At 43.9% G+C, this 23,319-nt stretch overlaps 1 protein-coding gene across 1 annotated transcript in view; it reads left to right on the forward strand.

Annotated features, from left to right (window-relative positions):
* The window catches only part of LOC121560547 (thrombospondin type-1 domain-containing protein 7A), a 122,033-nt gene that overhangs the window by 45,407 nt on the left and 53,307 nt on the right, over window positions 1-23,319 (forward strand). The window contains exons 5-6 of the mRNA XM_045214566.1: window positions 12,600-12,755; window positions 15,112-15,315. Coding sequence (XP_045070501.1) covers window positions 12,600-12,755; window positions 15,112-15,315 — 360 coding nt within the window. The remainder of the gene's footprint in view (window positions 1-12,599; window positions 12,756-15,111; window positions 15,316-23,319) is intronic.

The raw sequence follows: 23,319 nt of genomic DNA on the forward strand, positions 1-23,319 counted from the left end.
TTTAAGAAGGCACACCTGTTAATTGAAATGCATTCCAGGTGACTACCTCATGAAGCTGGTTGAGAGAATGCCAAGAGTGTGCAAAGCTGTCATCAAGGCAAAGGGTGGCTATTTGAAGAATCTCAAATATAAAATATATTTTGATTTGTTTAACACTTTTTCTGTTACTACATGATTCCGTATGTGTTATTTCATAGTTTTGATGTCTTCACTATTATTCTACAATGTAAAAAATTGTAAAAATATAGAAAAACCCTTGAATGACTAGGTGTGTCCAAACTTCTGACTGGTAGTGTATATACACAAAGATTTCCATTCTGGTCCCTATTTTTACATAAATTCATATACAATTACATAGATACAGACACATTACAGAGATAGAGATGAAAAAAAGCTCAACCTCCAGATGAGTATGAGGGGGGAGTTTAAGTACAATTCTTACAAGCTTGTTTGGCTGGTAGCATATTCTTTAGATGTTTTGGGCTGCTGGTGAACCATGATGTGCAGGCTTAATGAAAGTGACACGCGACTAGCGCACTAGCTAAGTTTCCATCTAATTGGCGACAGATTTTCATGACAATATTCTAAAATCTTAATAAAAACAATATGCCATTTCAGCGTTTCCTTTAGGAAAATATGGCGCCAGACAACATGACATGGAAGATTTTAATTTACCGGACATTTGAGAAATTTACCGGACATCCATATGCATTCAGATCCGACCAGGAGCAGGCAGCGCCATCAGTAAACGAGGGATATTGGCCAAATGAGCCACATTTACGTGTCCTTAAAAACAGCCTATAACAAATTACTAAAACACTTTTCCTTGTGTTTCAATATGTAGCATATGCAAAACTTGATAGACTATTTTTTTATTGGCTTTTAGAGCATTGCATGAATAGGCTTATAGGCTTAGGTGTCCACTGTATGATTTTAACATTTTAATAAATATATATAGCCTATATAAAGGAAGAGAAGCTTAGGCCTAACCCCAGAGAGATAGCGAGAGATCGAGATATGCCGGTGGCATGCTACAACACCGACATGCATTTCTTTATGTCAGATGGCTACTACATCTGCTATACAGATATAGACGTACAGAAGGAGGCTAATTCATACATTTTCAGAATATTTTGTATAAAGATAAGCATTATATTGTTAGATTATAGGAGTAACTCTGGTAGGCCTGAAACAGTCTTCCTCACCTCAAGTTCAACTGTCAGAGTCAGTTGGAGTGATGGGGCGCATTGCCTTCATATCATAGGCCTGCAGTAGAACTTCACAAACGTTTCTACATTTTATTAGGGTAATATCAAAAGTAAGTCAAGCCGTTGTTAATAGGGAAAATATGATCAGAAGAGCAAATGTAAATCAGGGGAAAATGTGCTACCCTCCCTGTGCCCAATATAAAGACTCACAACCCTCCCCAAAGCAAAAAACAAGTTTGACAATTCTCCCCTATTTTGGACCACCTGACCCCAAAGTGAATTTAGATCTGTCCCTAACACTTTCTTATAACAAAGTCTTTCCTATGTAAAACTGTCTCAATACCAAAAAACAAATACATATCTGATTGTGGTATGTTCATAAAATAATCAACATAAAAATAAATGTAGTCCCAAGTCTGATATTGTTGCATGTCTCAAGTCTGTAAAGGTTGTACGAAACAGTCCCAAATCTTTCACAACAACAAAGACAAAATTGTTACATGTTGGCACACCAAACTATTTCAGCATCAGAGACATGTCATCCTGTTTGTTGTCTTGTGTCTAACAAATTCAGTAACACACATTGTCATGTACAGTATTCACAGTTCCAGACCTTGTGTCCATTCCCACATTTCCTAACAACAGCAGTATCTGAATAACACCATTTATATCACGTTTTGTGCTATACAAATATCGTTATAGTGCATTACAGAATTACTGTAGCCATTAAATAATTACCATAACACCTCTTGAACACTGCATACTGCAGCGAGAGTCAACAAGGGAAGCGGAGCTCCTTTCATAACCTGCTTTGTGCATCATCAACTCTCCTGGTGTGACTCTTAAGCCTTAGAAAAGTGAGAACACTCCGGCTTTCACACTCAGACCTGTCAAGCCCAGTTGAAGTCAATGCTGCACTGGTAGTTATATTAGCAAGGATTCTAAGACTAAGCACCACCAGTGGAGATGGTGTGAGAAAAACAAAAAGCATTTCCATTACGCAGGAAGCACAATTAGCTATTATATCAGGAGATGTTCCTGTCGTTGGAACGGTAATTGTTGGTGGAGTGATAATTGTATTCTGACAATATTTTTAGTGCACAGGAGAAAGTGCTAACTTGAGCTTAAAGGGGGCAATCTGCAGTTCAAACAACAACAAAGTGTACACCCCGCCACTGATTTGGTAAACAGCTGAGGGATGGGGCTGGAGAAATGTAACCACTTTCAAATTCATAGACAGAGCTATCGATGCAAGGACTACCATAGCTTTAGTTTCAACCATGTTTTGAGGCTATACAGTGTTTGTTTACAATTACGGCGTCTACACACATTGGAGTAAAACAAGTTTATATTTTGGGTTCTGATGGGATTAAACAGTTGAACTAAGCTCATGAGTACTTTATAAGTTATATTATTTATTTGGATCAATGTGTATATATAATTAATTTAAACGTTTTAAAAAACTATGTAGCAATCGCTGATTGCCCCTTTAAGTATGATGAAGATAGATTTATCTCTCCTGTTGTGACCGATGCACCACAGATCACAAACACACACACAAACTCGGTGTGTCATATCATGCACAGTACACACAGCAGTGACATCTACAGTGCCCAATATTTTGTTGGGTTACAAAGTGGGATTAAAATGGATTTAATTGTCATTTTTTGTCAGCTATCCCCACAAAATACTCTAATGTCAAAGTGTAAGAAAAATTATATATATTTTTTAAATGTAATGGAAAATAAAGCTCTAATATGTCTTGATTAGATAAGTATTCAACCCCCTGAGTCAATACATGGTAGAATCACCTTTGGCAGCGATTACAGCTGTGAGTCTTTCTGAGTAAGTAGCTAAGAGCTTTGCACACCCAGATTATACAATTATTAGAGCTCTGTCAAGTTGATTGTTCATCATTGCTATACAGCCATTTTTAAGTGTTGCCATAGATTTTCAAGCCAATTTAAGTCAAAACTGTAACTAGGCCACTCAGGAACATTCAATGTTGTCTTGGTAAGCAACTCCAGTGTATATTTGGCCTTGTGTTTAAGGTAATTGCCTGTGCTTAACTGCTGATAGGTGACTTTGTCTCCCAGTGTCTGATGGAAAGCGGACTGAACAAAGGATTTTGCCTGTGCTTAGCTTACATTTACATTTACATTTACGTAATTTAGCAGACGCTCTTATCCAGAGCGACTTAGCTCTATTCCGTTTTCTTTTTATCCCAACAAAACTCCCTAGTCTTTGCCAATGCCAAGCATGCCCATTACATGATGCAGCCACCACCATGTTTGAAAATATGAAGAGTGGTACTCAGTGATGAGTTTTGTTGGATTTGCCCCAAACATAACGCTTTGTATTCAGGACAAAAAGTTATTACTTTAGTGCCTTATTGCAAACAGGATGCAGGTTTTGGAATATTTTTATTCTGTACAGGCTTCCTTCTTTTCACTCTGTCATTTATGTTAGTATTGTGGAGTAACTACAATGTTATTGATTCATCCTCAGTTATCTCCTATCACAGCCATTCAACTCTTTAACTGTTTTAAAATCACCATTGGCCTCATGGTGAAATCCCTAAGCGGTTTCCTTCCTCGCCGGCAACTGAGTTAGGAAGGGTGCCTGCATCTTTTTAGTGACTGGGTGTATTAATACATCATCCAAAGTGTAATTAATAACTGCTCCATGCTCAAAGGGATATTCAATGTCTACTTTTCTTTACCCATCTACCAATAGGTGCCCTTCTTTGCGAACCATTGGAAAACCTCCCTGGTCTTTGTGGTTGAATCTGTGCTTGAAATTCACTGCTCGACTGAGGGACCTTACAGATACTTGTATGTGTGGGGTACAGAGATGAAATAGTCATTCAAAAATCATGCTAAGCACTATTATCGCAGTCCATGCAACTTTTTATGTGACTTGTTAATCAAACTTTTACTCCTGAACTTATTTAGGCTTGCCATAAACAAAAGGGTTGGATACTTATTGCCTCAAGACATTTCAGCTTTTCATTTTTAATTAATATACTAACATTTCTAAAAACATAATTCTACTTTGACATTATGGGGTATTGTGTGCCACAAAATCTCAATTTAATCTATTTTAAATTCAGGCTTTCACGCAACAAAATTAGTGTGCAGTTAAAGATTGACTGACATTAAAGGACAATGTACTAATGATTTTGTTGAAATGTATGTGTATGTTTGTGTTCCCACGTGTGTCTGTGTGTGTGTGCATGCATTGTGAGTGTGCATGTGCATGCGTTCCCATGTGTGTCTGTCTGAGTGTGTGTGAGTGCGTGTGTGTGGGAGTTAGACGGGAGAGTGTTCTTATCTTCCTGGCGCAGGATTCCTCTTACCCAATCAGGGGGTAATCTCCCCGGCTGCCATATAGATAGAGGCAGACACAGGCAGACAGTGGCTCAGTGAAGTCTGCAGCAACCACCACTGCATGCGTAAACTAAATCACCACGCTCTTAGAAGAACACATCCTTAAGCACAGGTCTAGGATCAGCTTACCCTCCCCAAATCCAAACCTTAACCATTCAAGAGGGGAAAATGCAAAACTGACTGTTGATCAGTTTCTAGGGTAACTAGAATCTACATTTTTAAAGACTGACAAGTGTTTCCCTGTAGCGCTTCCCATTCTTATTTTTTCTACAAGCCTCAGTCTCATATTGGAAAACCGCTAGACTCCTGTAATAGTGCTTAACATATGCCTCAACTTCCAAAACCCTCTCCCTTTCCAGTGACTGTGTTGCTAATAGTTGTATCTCCCTGTGCCTGCAGAGGGTCATACCCCAAACCAGCAGAAGCCTAGTGTACCCCCTCTTCTATCCATCAGCTTTGAAATTACAGGTAGGTGCTTTAGACCAACCCAAACCTCCTCCTCTCTCTGCCTTGTAGACCGCATTCTTCTCCTCCTTGCTGCTTCCCTCTTCTACTTGTATGTACTGTATGCATGTATCTATGTTTTGATGGATGATACTATGACGGTGTTTTGATAGGTTGGCCTCTCTGCAGATTTTGCGTCTCAAGTGCTGTAGTTTTCTGAAACACCAACATGTGTTTTCAACTAAGTTCGAGCATAAACGGTTTCAAGAAGTGGTATGGAAAAGGGACAACAAAGTATTTGCCTGGCACGTCAGGACAATTTTATAAACTTTTGTGGGAATGGTGAAATAACTCAGTGTTGTTTTTCCAAATGGAATATGCAAAGCATCTGTGAGATGTTTTTCCCCGTTTTGCTACTCTGGCACACAATAAGCGACACTCACATTAGTTGCACTAGGGACATTTGCCATTGTAGTTTCAATACAATGCAGGAAATACAAGCACATTGTATAAGTTGTGTAATGAAGATGCTGGGTTTTTCTTAATCACAAACACCAGTACTCTGTTGGTCAACAATTTCTATTAAGAATGGATTGATGTACTTCGATTGAAGTCTGTTCTGCACACTAATAATACAAGGATTATCTGGCTTACCAAATGCAGTATTTGACTCTCAAAAATATTTGTAAGGGAATAATTCCTTTTGCATATCAATTTCAAAGCTGTGCTTGCTTTTCGCTGTATATTCGGTATAATTATATTTCAGCTTTCTTGACTTGATAAGACTTGAAGCTCTGAATATATTGTTGGCTGTCGGAGTTAGGGAAAGAGATGTGCAAGGACATCTTGATCTTCACAACCTGCTTAGTGAGAAAGTGTGTTTGTGTACAAGTGTAATTGATTGAAAGTGTTGCAACCGTTGATGCAATGTTTGGATCATAGATTGAGTGTGTGTACGTGTATGTGCATATTTACAGGTGTATGTGTCTACGTGTGTGTACGTGCATTTGTGCATGTGCGTGTGTGTGTACGTCTGTTTGTGTCCACAAAGCTGATGGATAGAAGAGGGGGAACACTAGGCAGTATACTGGCGCCGACGAGGATGGCGGCCTCGCGACTAGCTCTTAGGAAACTTTGCAGCATTTTGTTTTTTTATGTATTATTTTGTACATTATTAGCTCAGAAAGTGTTTTGTATCATTACATACAGCCGGGAAAAACTATTGGATGTCAGAGCAGCAGTAACTCAAAAGCATTACGACCAGGAATACGACTTTCCCGAAGCAGATCCTTTGTTAGCTTTCAGCGGCTGACCCAAAACATCGCCGGCGGAGGAGAGGCACTCGGAGCGGCCTGCTGGTTCGACTTAGGAGGCGCGCACACCACCCACCATTTTCAAGTATACTACTCGCTAATATTCAGTCTCTGGTTAACAAGCTCGACGAGCTCGGGCAAGGATTTCTTTCCAGAGAGACATCAAGGCCTGTAACATACTTTGTTTCACGGAAACATGGCTCTCTGGGGATATTCTGTCAAAATCGGTCCAGCCAGATGGGTTCTCAGTTCATCGCGCAGACAGGAATAAACATCTCTCCGGGAAGCAGAAGGGCGGAAGTGTGTGTTTCATGATTAATGACTCATGGTGTAATTGTAGTAACATACAGGAACTCAAGTCCTTCTGTTCACCCGACCTAGAATACCTCACAATCAAATGCTGACCGTATTATCTCCCAAGATAATTTTCTTGGGTTATAGTCACGGCTGTGTATATCCCCCTTCAAGCCGATACCACGACGGCCCTCAAAGAACTTCACTGGAATTTATGCAAACTGGAAACCACATATCCTGAGGCTGCATTTATTGTAGCCGGGGATTTTAACAAAGCAAATTTGAGGACTAGGCTGCCGAAGTTCTATCAACATATCGACTGTTGTACTCGCGCTGCTAAAATCCTCGACCATTGCTATTCGAAATTCCGATATGGTTATAAGGCCCTCCCCCGCCCTCCTTTCGGCAAATCTGACCACGACTCCATTTTGCTCCTCCCTTCCTATAGGCAGAAACTCAAGCAGGAAGTACCCGTGCTAAGTACTATTCAACGCTGGTCTGACCAATCGGAATCCACACTTCAAGATTGTTTTGATCACGCGGACTGGGATATGTTCTGGGTAGCTCGCGAAAATAATTTTGACGAATACACTGATACGGTGACTGAGTTTATCAGGAAGTGTATAGAAGATGTTGTGCCCACTGTGACTATTAAAACCTACCCTAACCAAAACCGTGGATAGATGGCAGCATTCGCACAAAACTGAAAGCGCGAACTACCGCATTTAACCATGGCAAGGTGACTCGGAATATGGCAGAATACAAACAGTGTAGCTACTGACTCCACAAGGCAATTAAACTGGCAAAACATCAGTATAGAGACAAAGTGGAGTCGCAATTCAACGGCTCAGACACAAGACGTATGTGGCAGGGTCTACAGACAATCACGGACTACAAAAGGAAAACCAGCCACATTACCCACACTGACGTCTCACTTCCAGACAAACCTTCTTCGCCTGCTTTGAGGATAACATCGACGGGACCGCAGTGGAGAAGGTGGAAAGCTTCAAGTTCCTTGGCGTACACATCACTGACAAACTGAAATGGTCCACCCACGCAGACAGTGTGGTGAAGAAGGCGCAACAGAGCCTCTTCAACCTCAGGAGGCTGAAGAAATTTGGCTTGGCACCTAAAACCCTCACAAACTTTTACAGATGCACAATTGAAAGCATCCTGTCGGGCTGTATCACCGCCTGGTACGGCAACTGCACCGCCCGCAACCGCAGGGCTCTCCAGAGGGTGGTGCGGTCTGGCAAACACATTACAGGGGGCAAACTACCCGCCCTCCAGGACACCTACAGCACCCGATGTCACAGGAAGGCCAAAAAGATCATCAAGGACATCAACCACCCGAGCCATTGCCTGTTCACCCCGCTATCATCCAAAAGGCGAGGTCAGTACAGGTGCATCAAAGCTGAAACTACTCATCTCATATGTATATACTGTATTCTATTCTATAATATTCTACTGTATCTTAGTCTGCTCTGTCATTGCTTGTCCATATACAGTGGGGAGAACAAGTATTTGATACACTGCCGATTTAGCAGGTGTTCCTACTTTTTTTATTTATTTAAATTTTTTAATTGTTTTTTTTTATTTTTTTATTTTTATTTATTTTTTTCGGGGGAATGGATCAGCTTAATATTGCAGATAGATTGTATCTTTTATCAATGTTATTGTCTGCATCACTTCCAATCCCCCATGTTTTTTTATTTTTTTATTTTTTTATATATATACTCCCCTTTATTACTTTTCAACCCCACCATCCTTTCCCTACTTGGAGTAAATTAGTGAACAACAATGCCCAGGCCTCTACTTCCGGTCTATACTTACTATCTACACCTTATGGACAGAGTTAATTTTACAATAATTCTATTATATATATATATATACTGTATATATATATTTATTTTAATAATACTTTTTTGCTAAAAGTATTATTATATTATTGATTGATTGACTATGACTTTTCAGATCACCCAGTAATGCTATCTGCAAGGTTAGTTCCAGGTAAATATTGCAATCCTTTAGCCATTCCTGGACCTGTGTCCAAAAATAAGCTACAAATGGACAGAACCAAAACAAATGATCTAATGATTCTGTCTCTTCACAGCAAAATCTGCAGTGCTGGGAAGATTGTATCCCCCATATAAATAACATTCTATTGGTAGCAAGAATTTTCCCGTGTCGTTTTGCGTGTCAGTTCATAAACACTATGCCATGGGATCGGTACGTCAAAGATCTCTTCCCAACTATTTTGCAATCTATATGGGACGGCTGTCAATCCTTTGGTCCTTAAGTGAAACTGATATTCTTTTTTATTTATCACAGTTTTCCTTAACCAATTATGTTCTTTAATGCAAGGCCGACAGACAAGTTCCTTACTTTCTCCCCCTTCCACTTTCCTCTTCCACTTTTGCGGTAAGGCTGCAATTATTTGGTTGTAATTTTGGGTAGAGCAGACATTTCCATATGTTTTTGTTAGCTGCATGTGCGACATAACTCCACCAGTCCTACCGATGATATCATTTACGAAGGTTTTCCTACTTACAAAGCATGTAGAGGTCTGTAATTTTTATCATAGGTACACTTCAACCGTGAGAGACGGAATCTAAAACAAAAATCCAGAAAATCACATTGTATGATTTTTAAGTAATTAATTTGCATTTTATTGCATGACATAAGTATTTGATACATCAGAAAAGCAGAACTTTTAATATTTGGTACAGAAACCTTTGTTTGCAATTACAGAGATCATACGTTTCCAGTAGGTCTTGACCAGGTTTGCACACACTGCAGCAGGGATTTTGGCCCACTCCTCCATACAGACCTTCTCCAGATCCTTCAGGTTTCGGGGCTGTCGCTGGGCAATACGGACTTTCAGCTCCCTCCAAAGATTTTCAATTGGGTTCAGGTCTGGAGACTGGCTAGGCCACTCCAGGACCTTGAGATGCTTCTTAAGGAGCCACTCCTTAGTTGCCCTGGCTGTGTGTTTCGGGTCGTTGTCATGCTGGAAGACCCAGCCACGACCCATCTTCAATGCTCTTACTGAGGGAAGGAGGTTGTTGGCCAAGATCTCGCGATACATGGCCCCATCCATCCTCCCCTCAATACGGTGCAGTCATCCTGTCCCCTTTGCAGAAAAGCATCCCCAAAGAATGATGTTTCCACCTCCATGCTTCACGGTTGGGATGGTGTTCTTGGGGTTGTACTCATCCTTCTTCTTCCTCCAAACACGGCGAGTGGAGTTTAGACCAAAAAGCTCTATTTTTGTCTCATCAGACCACATGACCTTCTCCCATTCCTCCTCTGGATCATCCAGATGGTCATGGTCAACTTCAGACAGGCCTGGACATGCGCTGGCTTGAGCAGGGGGACCTTGCGTGTGCTGCATGATTTTAATCCATGACGGCGGAGTGTGTTACTAATGGTTTTCTTTGAGACTGTGGTCCCAGCTCTCTTCAGGTCATTGACCAGGTCCTGCCGTGTAGTTCTGGGCTGATCCCTCACCTTCCTCATGATCATTGATGCCCCACAAGGTGAGATCTTGCATGGAGCCCCAGACCGAGGGTGATTGACCGTCATCTTGAACTTCTTCCATTTTCAAATAATTGCGCCAACAGTTGTTGCCTTCTCACCAAGCTGCTTGCCTATTGTCCTGTAGCCCATCCCAGCCTTGTGCAGGTCTACAATTGTATCCCTGATGTCCTTACACAGCTCTCTGGTCTCAGCCATTGTGGAGAGGTTGGAGTCTGTTTGATTGAGTGTGTGGACAGGTGTCTTTTATACAGGTAACGAGTTCAAACAGGTGCAGTTAATACAGGTAATGAGTGGAGAACAGGAGGGCTTCTTAAAGAAAAACGAACAGGTCTGTGAGACCCGGAATTCTTACTGGTTGGTAGGTGATCAAATACTTATGTCATGCAATAAAATGCAAATGAATTACTTAAAAATCATACAATGTGATTTTCTGGATTTTTGTTTTAGATTCTGTCTCTCACAGTTGAAGTGTACCTATGATAAAAATTACAGACCTCCACATGCTTTGCAAGTAGGAAAACCCGCAAAATCGGCAGTGTATCAAATACTTGTTCTCCCCACTGTATGTATATATTCTTAAATTCCATTCCTTACTAGATTTGTGTGTATTGGGTATATGTTGTGAAATTGTTAGATATTACTTGTTAGATATTACTGTACTGTCGGAGCTAGAAGCACAAGCATTTCGCTACACCCGCAATAACATCTGCTAAACACGTGTATGTGACAAATGCCTCTGCACATTGCATCTGTGCGTGTGTGTTCATATGCTGTGGCAGAGGGGTGTCAATTAGACAGTGGAGCCCATGGTAGTGGGGTTGGCTTTGGACAATCTGTTAGGTGATCAAGAGCCTTTGTTGCATCAACCAGGACAACCCGCACTGTGCTGCGTTCCAAAACAGCTTTGATGTGACAGACACACAAAACCACCCACCAACTTTCCACTCCAACTCCAAACAAACCCATTTATTCAAGTGCATTTAAGAAACATCCAGAAAATGGCATCTCACAGTCGGCTTCACTTATTCTCTTGCAGAGAAAACAATCTCTCTTTTGTTCCTTTGCGTGAAGTGAAGTTCCTCGGCGGGAATACACGCATCGCGTATACAGCTTCTAAATCTGAAGCGCTACAACAGGGGAATCATAGCACTGGATTATTCTTCATAGAATATGTATGAGAGGAGACACTGCAGCTCTCTCACACCTTCGGTACAGCCTTCATGTGTCTTCAGTGAGAATGGTGGGCCTGTCTTCATGTTGTTTCAAGTGTTAGATAGCGCTGAAAGGTTAATCAGAGTTAATTTATCACCCTGGAATGCTAACAGTATGCTAACAGTGGGGTGTTAAACAAAGGGAAATAGCAGGAATATGGCAGCACCTCACAGACTTCACAGTATTCCAAGAAAATACTTAAATATCATTGCTGTATCTAATCTAACAGTTAATCTGTTTCAGTATATTTGTGCATCTATTTCTCAGTATTTATCTGGGTATATTGGTATATTTCAGAATATATCAGTATATTTATTACTATGTTAGTATGACTATGTTAGTATATACACTCCCCTAAGTATTTGTTTGGACAGTGAAGCTAAAACGTTGAATTTGGCTCTATACTCCAACATATCTGTTTTACCGTTAAGAAATTAAAATACTTAATGTATCTAGTCCCCCCATTTGAAGGTGTCAAATATTTGGACAAATTCACGTGTATTAAATTAGCAAAAAGGCATATTTCTAGCATGTAATGATTACATCAAGCTTTTGCATTTTGTTTTGGTTGTGTTTCAGATTATGTTGTGCCCAATAGAAATGGTAAATAATGTATCTTTATATTAATTTTTTATCTTTAACTCTGCATCGTTGGAAAAGACCCCGTTATTCTACTGTTAGTCTACACCTGTTGTTTATGAAGCATTTGACAAATACAATTTTATTTTATTTTATTTTATGTGTACCATGATTACGGATAATCATGAATGAATAGTGAACAATGATGAGTGAGAATGTTACAGAGGCATAAATATCATACCTCCCATAAAATGCTAACCTCCCCTGTTATTGGTAATGGTGAGAGGTTAGCATGTCTTGGGGGTATGATATTTGTGCCTCTGTAACGTTCTCACTCAAATGGGGTGACTACATACATAAAGTGCTTTAATTTCTAAACAGTAAAACAGATATGTATGAAAATACCCTCAAATTAAAGGTGACATTCTGTACTGTCGCCTCATATAAAACATTTGATTTCAAATCCAAAATCCTGGAGTATAGAGCCAAATTAAATGTTTTAGCTTCACTGTCCAAATAAATACATAGGGGAGTTTACATATATTTCTGAATATATAAGTATATTTCTGACTATACTGTAAGTATATTTGAATGCCTGTCCCTTATTTCCATGTCCCTAGCATCCCGTCCTGTGGACAGCAAGCTGTGTGGGGGTCCCGTCCCCAACACGTCCCAGCTGTGTCACATCCCCTGTCCCATCGAGTGTGAAGTGTCCCCATGGGGGGCCTGGGGACCCTGCACCTATGAGAACTGTGATGTCCAAGAAGGGAAGAAAGGTGTGTGGATAAGGGTTTGACTGGGACTATTGTATGTCGATCACACTTTATTTGGATAGTCCCATATACAGTGCTTTCTCTACTTTTGCATATTTGTGATACTGAATGTTATCAGATCTTCAACCAAAACCTAATATTAGATAAAGGGAACATAAGTGAACAAATAACACAACAATTACATATTTATTTCATTTATTTCATAAACAAAGTTACGCAACACCCAATTCCCCTGTGTGAAAAAGTAATTGCCCCTTTACACTCAATAACTGGTTGTGCCACCTTTAGCTGCAATGACTCCAACCAAATGCTTCCTGTAGTTGTTGATCAATCTCCCCACGTCGCTGTGGAGGAATTTTGGCCCACTCTTCCATGCAGAACTGCTTTAACTCAGTGATGTGTGGGTTTTCAAGCATGAACTGCTCGTTTCAAGTCCTGCCACAACATCTCAATTGGGATTAGGTCTGGACTTTGACTAGGCCATTCCAAAACTTCCAATTTGTTGCTTTTTAGCAATTTTCATGTAGACTTGATTGTGTGTTTTGGATCATTGTCTTGCTGCATGACCCAGCTACGCTTCAGCTTCAGCTCACAGATGGATGGTCTGACATTCTCCTGTAGAATTCTCTGATACAGAGTAGAATTCATGGTTCCTTCTATTAAGGCAAGTCGTCCAGGTCCTGAGGCAGCAAAGCATCCCCAAACCATCACACCACCACCACCATGCTTGACCTTTGGTATGATGTTCTTACTGTGGAATGCAGAGTTCTTACTGTGGAAAGTGCAAATCAATCCCAGAACAACAGCAAAGGACCTTGTGAAGATGCTGGAGGAAACAGGTACAAAAGTATCTATATCCACAGTAAAACAAGTCCTATATCGATAAAACCTGAAAGGCCGCTCAGCAAGGAAGAAGCCACGGCTCCAAAACCACCATAAAAAAGCCAGACTATGGTTTGCAACTGCACATGGGGACAAAGATCGTACTTTTTGGAGAAATGTCCTCTGGTCCGATGAAACAAAAATAGAACTGTTTGCCATAATGACCATCGTTATGTTTGGAGGAAAAAGGGGGGACGCTTGCAAGCCGAAGAACACCATCCCAACCGTGAAGCACAATTATGTGGATATATTGAAGCAACATCTCAAGACATCAGTCAGGAAGTTAAAGCTTGGTCGCAAATGGGTCTTCCAAATGGACAATGACCCCAAGCATACTTCCAAAGTTGTGCCAAAATGGCTTAAGGACAACAAAGTCAAGGTATTGGAGTGGCCATCACAAATCCCTGACCTCAATCCTATAGAAAATGTGTGGGCAGAACTGAAAAGTGTATGTGAGCAAGGAGGCCTACAAACCTGACTCAGTTACACCAGCTCTGTCAGGAGGAATGGGCCAAAATTCACCCAACTTATTGTGGGAAGCTTGTGGAAGGCTACCCGAAACGTTTGACCCAAGTTAAACAATTTAAAGGCAATGCTACCAAATACTAATTGAGTGTATGAAAACTTCTGACCGACTGGGAATGTGTTGAAAGAAACAAAAGCTGAAATAAATCATTCTCTCTACTATTATTCTGACATTTCACATTCTTAAAATAAAGTGGTGATCCTAACTGACCTAAAACAGGGCATTTGTACTAGGATTAAATGTCAGAAATTGTGAAAAACTGAGTTTAATTGTATTTGGCTAAGGTGTATGTAAACTTCCGACTTCAATTGTATGTGGTATTATGTGTTTTAATATACAGTGTATGTCCCTAAAATCAAATGGCAACTGGCATATGACTTGTTATAAGACATAAACAGTTGAAAAATAGTTGTGTTAACATGCCATATGTCATATGATTGTTATATGATTTGTATTTGCCATGAGTTATGCATGGTGTTATGGAATTTACTGAATATGGCATAGTTTCAGAAGGTTATCTGTGAATATATAGTAGTAGGTGTTATTGCAGTCATTGTAAGGTCCTCTTGAACAAACATATTCTGGCATAAATGCAGTATCTAACATCTGTGGGTGGTTCAACACCCACATGATAATTACACGCTGGCTCTTCACAATGAAATCCTCTCTTTGTATCAATTTATGGTCGATTTGATCACAGTATTTGTTAAAGTGCCAACAATTAACTAGCCAATTATTTGCTTGCGCTTTTACATTAATCCTAATCTTATCGTAATAACATATCATATTATTCAATTTCAAGAGAGCTGTTCAAGAGATCAATTCCAAAGGAGGACAATTAGGCATATTATGTATTTTTTCATATGTTTTTCATTTGTTTTCATATGGTTTTATGTATTTCTATTTGATTTTTTATATTAAATGGAATTATGTATATTTTTCCTTCCGCAGGTTTTAAACTGAGGAAACGGGAGATCAGCAATGAGCCAACGGGTGGACCAGGGAACTGCCCTCACCTGGTGGAGGCTGTCCCATGTGATGAACCCAGCTGCTGGGACTGGCGCCTGGTCAGACTGGATGAGTGTAGCCCCGACGGGGAGCTGCCGTGTGGCCCTGGGACACAGATACCTCAGGTCCAGTGTGTTAACAGCACCGGTGAGGAAAATCATAGTAATAACTAATTCTCGGCTGAAGATAATTTCAATTGGATTTTTCCCTCGTTAATTCCGTTAAACTCAGTCTCCATAATCGTTGCTGTGTGATTGTAGATAAAGCTCCATGATTGCAGTCTATAGGTTTATTGATTCGGTTAATGCACATTATAGAGTCCTTTATTTTCAGTGGACGTTTGCTTGACTAATTCATGTAGAACACTGCCAACAGGCAAAACTGATTGAAATGACGTCGTTACAACCAGGAACTGGTTGAAATGTTGTCATTAAGACGTTATTTCAACCAGTTATGCCTGCTAAGCTAGCATAGTACAATAAAACTGTACTATATTATTCTGACTTACTATTATGCTCAGAATCCACCACATTGTTACCTCAGCTCCCTGATCCCCCCCAAGACTAGCCCACCACTTCCAGATTAACTATTTCCATCTAATAATAATAATAATATGCCATTTAGCAGACGCTTTTATCCAAAGCGACTTACAGTCGTGCGTGCATACATTTTTTTTGTGTATGGGTGGTCCCGGGGATCGAACCCACTACCTTGGCGTTACAAGCGCCGTGCTCTACCAGCTGAGCTACAGAGGACCACTGTGATGAATAAAGGTGTCCGCATTCTTCCCAGCCGAAACAGTTCGGAAAAGTTTGTGCATATATTATATGATGACATTTTGTGACGTTTTTGTTTGTTTTGGACTTCGGTGAGGGTTTTCCCGGCTGTTCGGGCACATACATTTTTTTCTGGAGGCAAGCCGAAGTTGTCACAGTTCCCTCAGCCAGAACCCAAAAGCAGACCAGGACAAGGAGAGTTGAACGAAGGTGAGGGTTTATTAGATACGACAAAAGGTGCAGTATAATCCAGGGACAGAGCGGGCGGCGTGGTTGAGTAGTTGGGGGTGCAGTCTGGGTCCAGTGATGGCTCGGCAGCCGCCGACCATCAGGCAGAGGTGGGGTGAAGGTTCCGGACGTGTGACTGCAGGTGGAACAAAAACGGAGGTAAGAACACAAAAACTCAACAAAGTACAAAATAACAAAACTCACGCTAGAACGCTCTAAGCTGATACACAGAACACCTACTGTTCATGGCTAACGATCCGGCAGGAACTGGATGTTGGGCCAGAGCCTAAGAAAGGTGCTGATTAGGCCCAGGTGTGCAGATTGCTAATAGGAAGCAGGTGCGGAAACCAGAGCGCTCCCCGGAGCGTTCCCGAACCCTCGGGAAACTGGAGGTTACGACCAGGACCCGACTCAGACAGCCGGGATCGTTACAGTACCCCCCTCCGGCCAACGCCACCGGGCGGGACTCCCGGAGCGCCAGGATGGAGGCGGTAAAAGTCCCTGATGAGATCCGCATCTAGGACCTGTCGCCGCGGAATCCAACTCCTCTCTTCAGGACCATACCCCTCCCAGTCCACGAGATACTGGAAACCCCGGCCCCGCCGTCTGGAATCCATAATGCGACGCACCGTGTAGGCAGGACCACCTCCGATCATCCGAGGAGGAGGAGGAGGAGGCGGAGGAGGCAACAGAGGACTGAGGAAGACAGGCTTGAGGCAGGAGACATGAAAGGTGGGATGGACTCTGAGCGTCCTCGGTAGTTTGAGTCGCACTGCCACTGGATTGATCACCTTCTCCACCACAAACGGACCAATAAACTTCGGTAACAACTTCCTAGACTCAGTCCGTAACGGAAGATCCCGTGTGGCCAACCAAACCCTATCTCCGATGGTATAGGTGGGAGCGGGGATCCGGCGACGATTCGCCTGGAGCTGATACGGTCCGAACCTCTAAGGAGTGCCTTTCTGGCCCGATGCCAGGTCCGGTGGCAACGCTCGAATATGGGCCTGAACAGAAGGCACTGAGAGCTCCTTCTCCTGAGAAGGGAACAGGGGAGGTTGGTAGCCATACAGGCACTGGAAGGGAGACATCCCAGTGGCAGATGTAGGGAGAGTATTGTGGGCATACTCAACCCAAGGCAACTGAGAGGCCCAGGAGGTGGGGGTTGGAAGAGACCAGACAGCGTAGCGTGGATTCCATCTTCTGGTTGGCTCTCTCCGCCTGACCATTGGATTGGGGGTGAAAACCAGATGTGAGACTGACTGTAGCTCCAATGGCCAAACAGAAGGACTTCCAGACAGCAGAGGTAAACTGAGGGCCACGGTCGGAAACGATATCACTGGGCAAACCGTGGACCCTGAAAACCTCCCTAACCAGGATCTCGGACGTCTCCGAGGCAGAGGGAAGCTTGGCAATAGGCACAAAGTGGGCGAACTTGCTGAATCTGTCCACGATAGTCAGAACAACCGTGTTCCCCTCAGAAGCGGGCAACCCCGTGACGAAGTCCAGGGCCAGATGCGACCATGGACGCCGGGGAATAGGAAGGGGATGAAGTAGTCCAGAGCTGGGCCGATTGGTACTCTTATTCTGCGCACACACTGGACAGGCAGCAACAAAACCCCGAGTATCTCGGCCATGGCAGGCCACCAAAAACGTCTGCGAAGAAACGCCATAGTCCGAGCCACGCCCGGGTGACAAGCCATCTTGCTGGCGTGGGACCATTTGAGGACAGCAGGACGGACCGACTCAGGCACAAACAACCGACCCGGGTGGACCGTTACCGGGACCGGGCTGAGTCCGAAGGGCCGCCAGCACCTCCTCCTCAATCTTCCACATCACTGCTCCCACGACGCAGTTCCGGGGGAGAATAGTCTCGGTCTTGGACCCACTCTCCTCCGTCTTGGAGAACATCCGGGACAAGGCGTCCGCCTTGCCGTTCTTAGATCCAGGTCGGAATGTCAGGGCAAACTTGAATCGTCCGAAAAACAACGCCCACCTGGCCTGACGGGAGTTGAGACGTTTAGCCGATTGCACGTAAGCAAGATTCTTGTGGTCAGTCCAGACAATAAACGGTTGCTCCGCCTCCAACCAGTGGCGCCACTCCTCCAAGGCAAGTTTCACCGCGAGAAGCTCCCGGTTACCCACATCGTAATTCCTCTCTGCAGGCGAAAGGCGACGAGAGTAGTAGGCGCAGGGATGGAGTTTACTGTCCGTGGAGCATCGCTGCGACAGGATGGCGCTAACTCCCACATCCGACCGCGTCCACTTCAACGCACGAACTGACGGGCCGTGTCCGGTTGAGAGAGAATCGGTGCGTTGGTGAATCGCCTCTTCAAATCCAGAAACGCATCGATCCGCCTCCGGATTCCACTTGAAGGTCCTGATACTGGAAGTCAAGGCAGTTAATGGAGCGGCCACACGGCTGTAATCCCCGGATGAATCTGCGGTAGAAATTCGCAAACCCCAAAAATCTCTGGAGTTGCAATCTCGTACCGGGCTGGACCCATTCCAGAACCGCTCTAACCTTCTCCTGATCCATCCTAATCTCACCCCTGGAGATGATGTACCCGAGAAAGGATGTAGTGTGGGCGTGAAACTCGCACTTCTCGGCCTTCACGAACAGACGATTCTCCAACAATCGCTGCAGAACCTGCCGGACATGCTGGACGTGGTCGGAAGGTTCCTTCGAGAAGATCAGAATGTCATCCAGGTAAACAAACACGAAGAGACCGATCATATCTCTCAGGACGTCGTTCACCATACTCTGGAATACCGCTGGAGCATTGGTCAGTCCAAACGGCATCACCTGATACTCGAAGTGACCCATCGGTGTATTGAAACCCGTCAACCACTCGTCCCCCTCTCTGATCCGGACCAGGTGATACGCATTGCGTAGGTCTAGCTTGGTGAACACCGTAGCACCCTGTAAGGAGTCGAAGGCAGAACTCATCAAGGGCAGGGGATACTTGTTCTTGACCGTGATGTCATTCAACCCCCGATAATCAATACACGGTCGAAGAGAGCCATCCTTCTTTCCCACAAAGAAGAATCCTGCCCCCAGGGGTGATGACGAGGGACGAACGAGACCAGCAGCTAGGGACTCCTTGATGTAGGTCTCCAACGCCTCACGTTCAGGTCGGGAGATACTGTATAACCTTCCCTTGGGGTAGACAGCTCCAGGAACCAGGTTGATGGCACAATCATATGGTCGGTGGGGAGGAAGTGACAGAGCCTTCTGCTTACTGAAAACTTCCCCAAATCGTGATATGTCTCGGGAACCAGGGACAAATCTGGGGGGTTTAGCCTCAATCACCTGACTGGGAACCGAATGGGGGCAGGCAGTCTTGAGACAGTTAGCATGACAATCAAGGCTCCAACTCGTTACCTTGCCCGTCGCCCAATCGAACGTGGGATTGTGTTCCTTCAGCCAGGGGTATCCAAGGACCAGAGGAACATGGGAAGACGGCAGAATGAAAAATGAAATCATCTCCGAATGATTCCCCGACAACCGCATCTTAACCGGTTCAGTCCTCATCGTGATACGTGCCAGACTACTGCCGTTCAGAGTGGTCGCTTCAATGGCTTCCGGCAATTGCTCCTTGGAAAGCCCCAGCTGTTCCACCAACTCGGCATCAAGAAAGCTTCCATCGGCACCTGAATCGATAAAAGCGTTAAGCGCTAAGCTCTGATTCCTGTTCACAAGGGTAGCCGGGAAGCGGGGTCTGACAGAGGTACTGAGAGGTTGAAACTGGCTCGCTAAAAGTCCTCCCAACTTTAGCGAGCCGGGCAGTTTGACGACCGCCGGGAACAAGTGGAGATGTAATGTCCCGAGCGACCACAGTAGAGGCAGCAGTTGGTCTTACGTCTATGTTGACGCTCCTCCTTGGTTAACCCGTGCCGCCCCACTTGCATGGGTTCCGAATCGGGAGAGAGGTCCTCTCTACTAATCCTTAGTGGTGGAGAATGATCGACGTGTTCTGGTCCACCACCCGATCCGACTGGGAACTGAGAAGCTGATCGATTGGACGGACCCCATTGCTTCTCCCTCCTTCGCTCTCGGACTCGATTATCCACCCGAATAGACAAGGCTACCAAGCTGTCCAGGTCACTAGGCTCCGGATAGGAGATCAACTCATCCTTGAGCTGCTCCGACAGGCCCTGGTAAAAGGCCGCTTGCAAAGACTCCTCGTTCCACCCACTCTCCACAGCCAACGTCTTGAACTCGATCACGAAGTCGGCCACGCTGCGAGTTCCTTGGTGAAGAGAAAACAGACGCCTAGCTGCGTCCCTCCCTCGGACGGAATGGTCGAAGAGCTTCCTCATCTCGGCCGTGAACCCCTGGTATGAAGCCATGCAGGGATCCTGTCGTTCCCAAACGGCTGAAGCCCACTCCAGCGCTCGACCACGCAGCAACTCAATCAAAAAGGCTATCCTAGCCTTGTCAGTGGCATAAGAGTAGGGCTGTAGATCGAACACTAATCCACACTGCATAAGGAAGGAACGGCATCTTCCCAGCTCCCCCTCATATTTATCCGGCGTCGGGACCTTGGGCTCACGGAAGGACACAACTTCAGAAGCGGCAGGCGAGATGGGTGAAACCGGTAGTGAGTCCTCCACCGGACACTGGCGTTGGTTCTGGACCTCCGTCAGGCCGGTAGAAAGGTTCCGAACTGACAACGCGATCTCCTGTAGTACCATGCTATGATGGCCCAACATCTTCTCCTGCTGGGTAATGGCATGGCGAACAGAGTCCAGGTCCGCTGGGTTCATAATTGGCCGGATCGTTCTGTCACAGTTCCCTCAGCCAGAACCCAAAAGCAGACCAGGACAAGGAGAGTTGAACGAAGGTGAGGGTTTATTAGATACGACAAAAGGTGCAGTATAATCCAGGGACAGAGCGGGCGGCGTGGTTGAGTAGTTGGGGGTGCAGTCTGGGTCCAGTGATGGCTCGGCAGCCGCCGACCATCAGGCAGAGGTGGGGTGAAGGTTCCGGACGTGTGACTGCAGGTGGAACAAAAACGGAGGTAAGAACACAAAAACTCAACAAAGTACAAAATAACAAAACTCACGCTAGAACGCTCTAAGCTGATACACAGAACACCTACTGTTCATGGCTAACGATCCGGCAGGAACTGGATGTTGGGCCAGAGCCTAAGAAAGGTGCTGATTAGGCCCAGGTGTGCAGATTGCTAATAGGAAGCAGGTGCGGAAACCAGAGCGCTCCCCGGAGCGTTCCCGAACCCTCGGGAAACTGGAGGTTACGACCAGGACCCGACTCAGACAGCCGGGATCGTTACAGAAGTTCGGAGCCGAAGTCCACGCCCCTTCATTGGTGATTGGTCAACAATAGGGATTCTTCAATAAAGGCGACTCATTTTCATGCAATTTTTTTTATTGAGAAATACTACACCAAACATCTTAGTTAGATGTAAAATTGTGCGGCTAAGAAAGTCAACATTTATTATAGATTTCTTGAGTTATCTTAGATTAATTCTGACTATTTTGAGGAAATGTATACTGGCCATCAAAATGGACAATTGCAGCTTTTTTCTTGTTTTTCAAGTGAAGATCTTTTAAGGGAGTATGCGAGCACACTCATTTGCTTCGGCTAGCCGAATTCGGCAAGGCACCAGCCGAACTAACGCATGCTGACGCCTTAAGTCAAGGTCTCACCCTCTGGATGAAAAATCATATGTTGCTCAAGGTGACCTCTCTACCAACCCCCTAACTCATGGCTGTACTGTAAGTGAGTGAAGAGCTGGAGACGACTAGAGAGAGAATGGTGGTTAGCCGCCATGCCATTTATCATGGTTGCCATTTATCATGGAGTTCTCTCCAGACACCCTCCCCCACCTCACATCCCCATCTCCTTTAACACTTCCCTAGTTCAGCATAGTCACATATTGCCCTCCCTCCCTTTCCCTCTCTTAGCCAGAGCAATTAAACCCTGCTCGCACTAAATCAAATACATTCTCTCTGGCCCTGAGTCTCGGGGACTCCCTTAACTTTTCAGCTTCCTGGTTTTACTGCTCCATTTTATTACTGAAGAATGTTTGACTGAAGACAATGGCAGTCGGTGCAGAGAGATGCTGTCTGGGGTTTTGAGCAGGTTTCAGAATATGGGTGCAATTGACAAAAATGCTTATGCTATCAATCCCAAGTATAGTCACCATTCCTAGTTTGAGTGTTATGAAAGAGATATAGAGAGATATCAAAGAGATACACAGAGATATATACAGGCACTGTAATGGATTGAGTCCAAATCATACTCCTACGATACTCCTTTGACGATAACCTCTCTTATCGTCCTCCAAATTCTGAAAAACTGAAATATTTATAAAGCTCCTCATCCTACGTTACATTGTCATTTTACCTCATACAGGACATACTGTACATGTACATCCACTAGTGACATTCAGGGTTATTGCCAGGTCAGGGGCTGTCTTCCTAGTAGCTCTGTGAGAGGCATAACCTCTTTGTGTTTTTCTACCTATTTTGACTGGCGTTGACTGATTCCCCCTGTCTCCGCTGATGGAAATTGATTTGTTGTGTTATGATTTTGGGCAACTTTTTGCCCTAGAGACTTTGGGCTCAATGTCTGTCTTCCGAACTTTTCCTCACACTGAGGCTGAATCTTATGAAACTACCACAGCAACAGCAAACAGCCACACCACAGACAGGGGTCTATACAAATGTCATTGAAACGCCACTGTCGATACTGAGAGCTTCTGATATATACTGATATTCACTGTTCTGACTCATTTAAAAGGAACCATTTTTCTCTGTTTTGTTCATTCATGTTTTCATCACCGTGAGAGCCACTGGGTTTCCCTGTCACTTTGCATTTCCACACTGTCTCGGTTCAGTCACGATTGGTTCGCTGAATACTCATCAGTGACATCGTAATGCAAAGGCAGGCCGTTCGGAGGGTTTGAAGCTCAACTCATCCTCAGCCTGAAATTGCAAAAACCAACTGTCGGAACATACATATTTACTCTACAGAGCCATTGTGTTGCTCATTTGGAGTGCTGAATTGTCTTGAATTCAAATGTCTTGAATTCAGTTCATTGCAACATGGTAGCCCTTTCCTGCAGTCAAATGACCAAATCGCCCTCTAGTGGCCTCATAGGTGGAATATTATTAATGT

This window comes from Coregonus clupeaformis, unplaced genomic scaffold (genome assembly GCF_020615455.1).
Source record: "Coregonus clupeaformis isolate EN_2021a unplaced genomic scaffold, ASM2061545v1 scaf0281, whole genome shotgun sequence".
Lineage (NCBI taxonomy): Eukaryota > Metazoa > Chordata > Actinopteri > Salmoniformes > Salmonidae > Coregonus > Coregonus clupeaformis.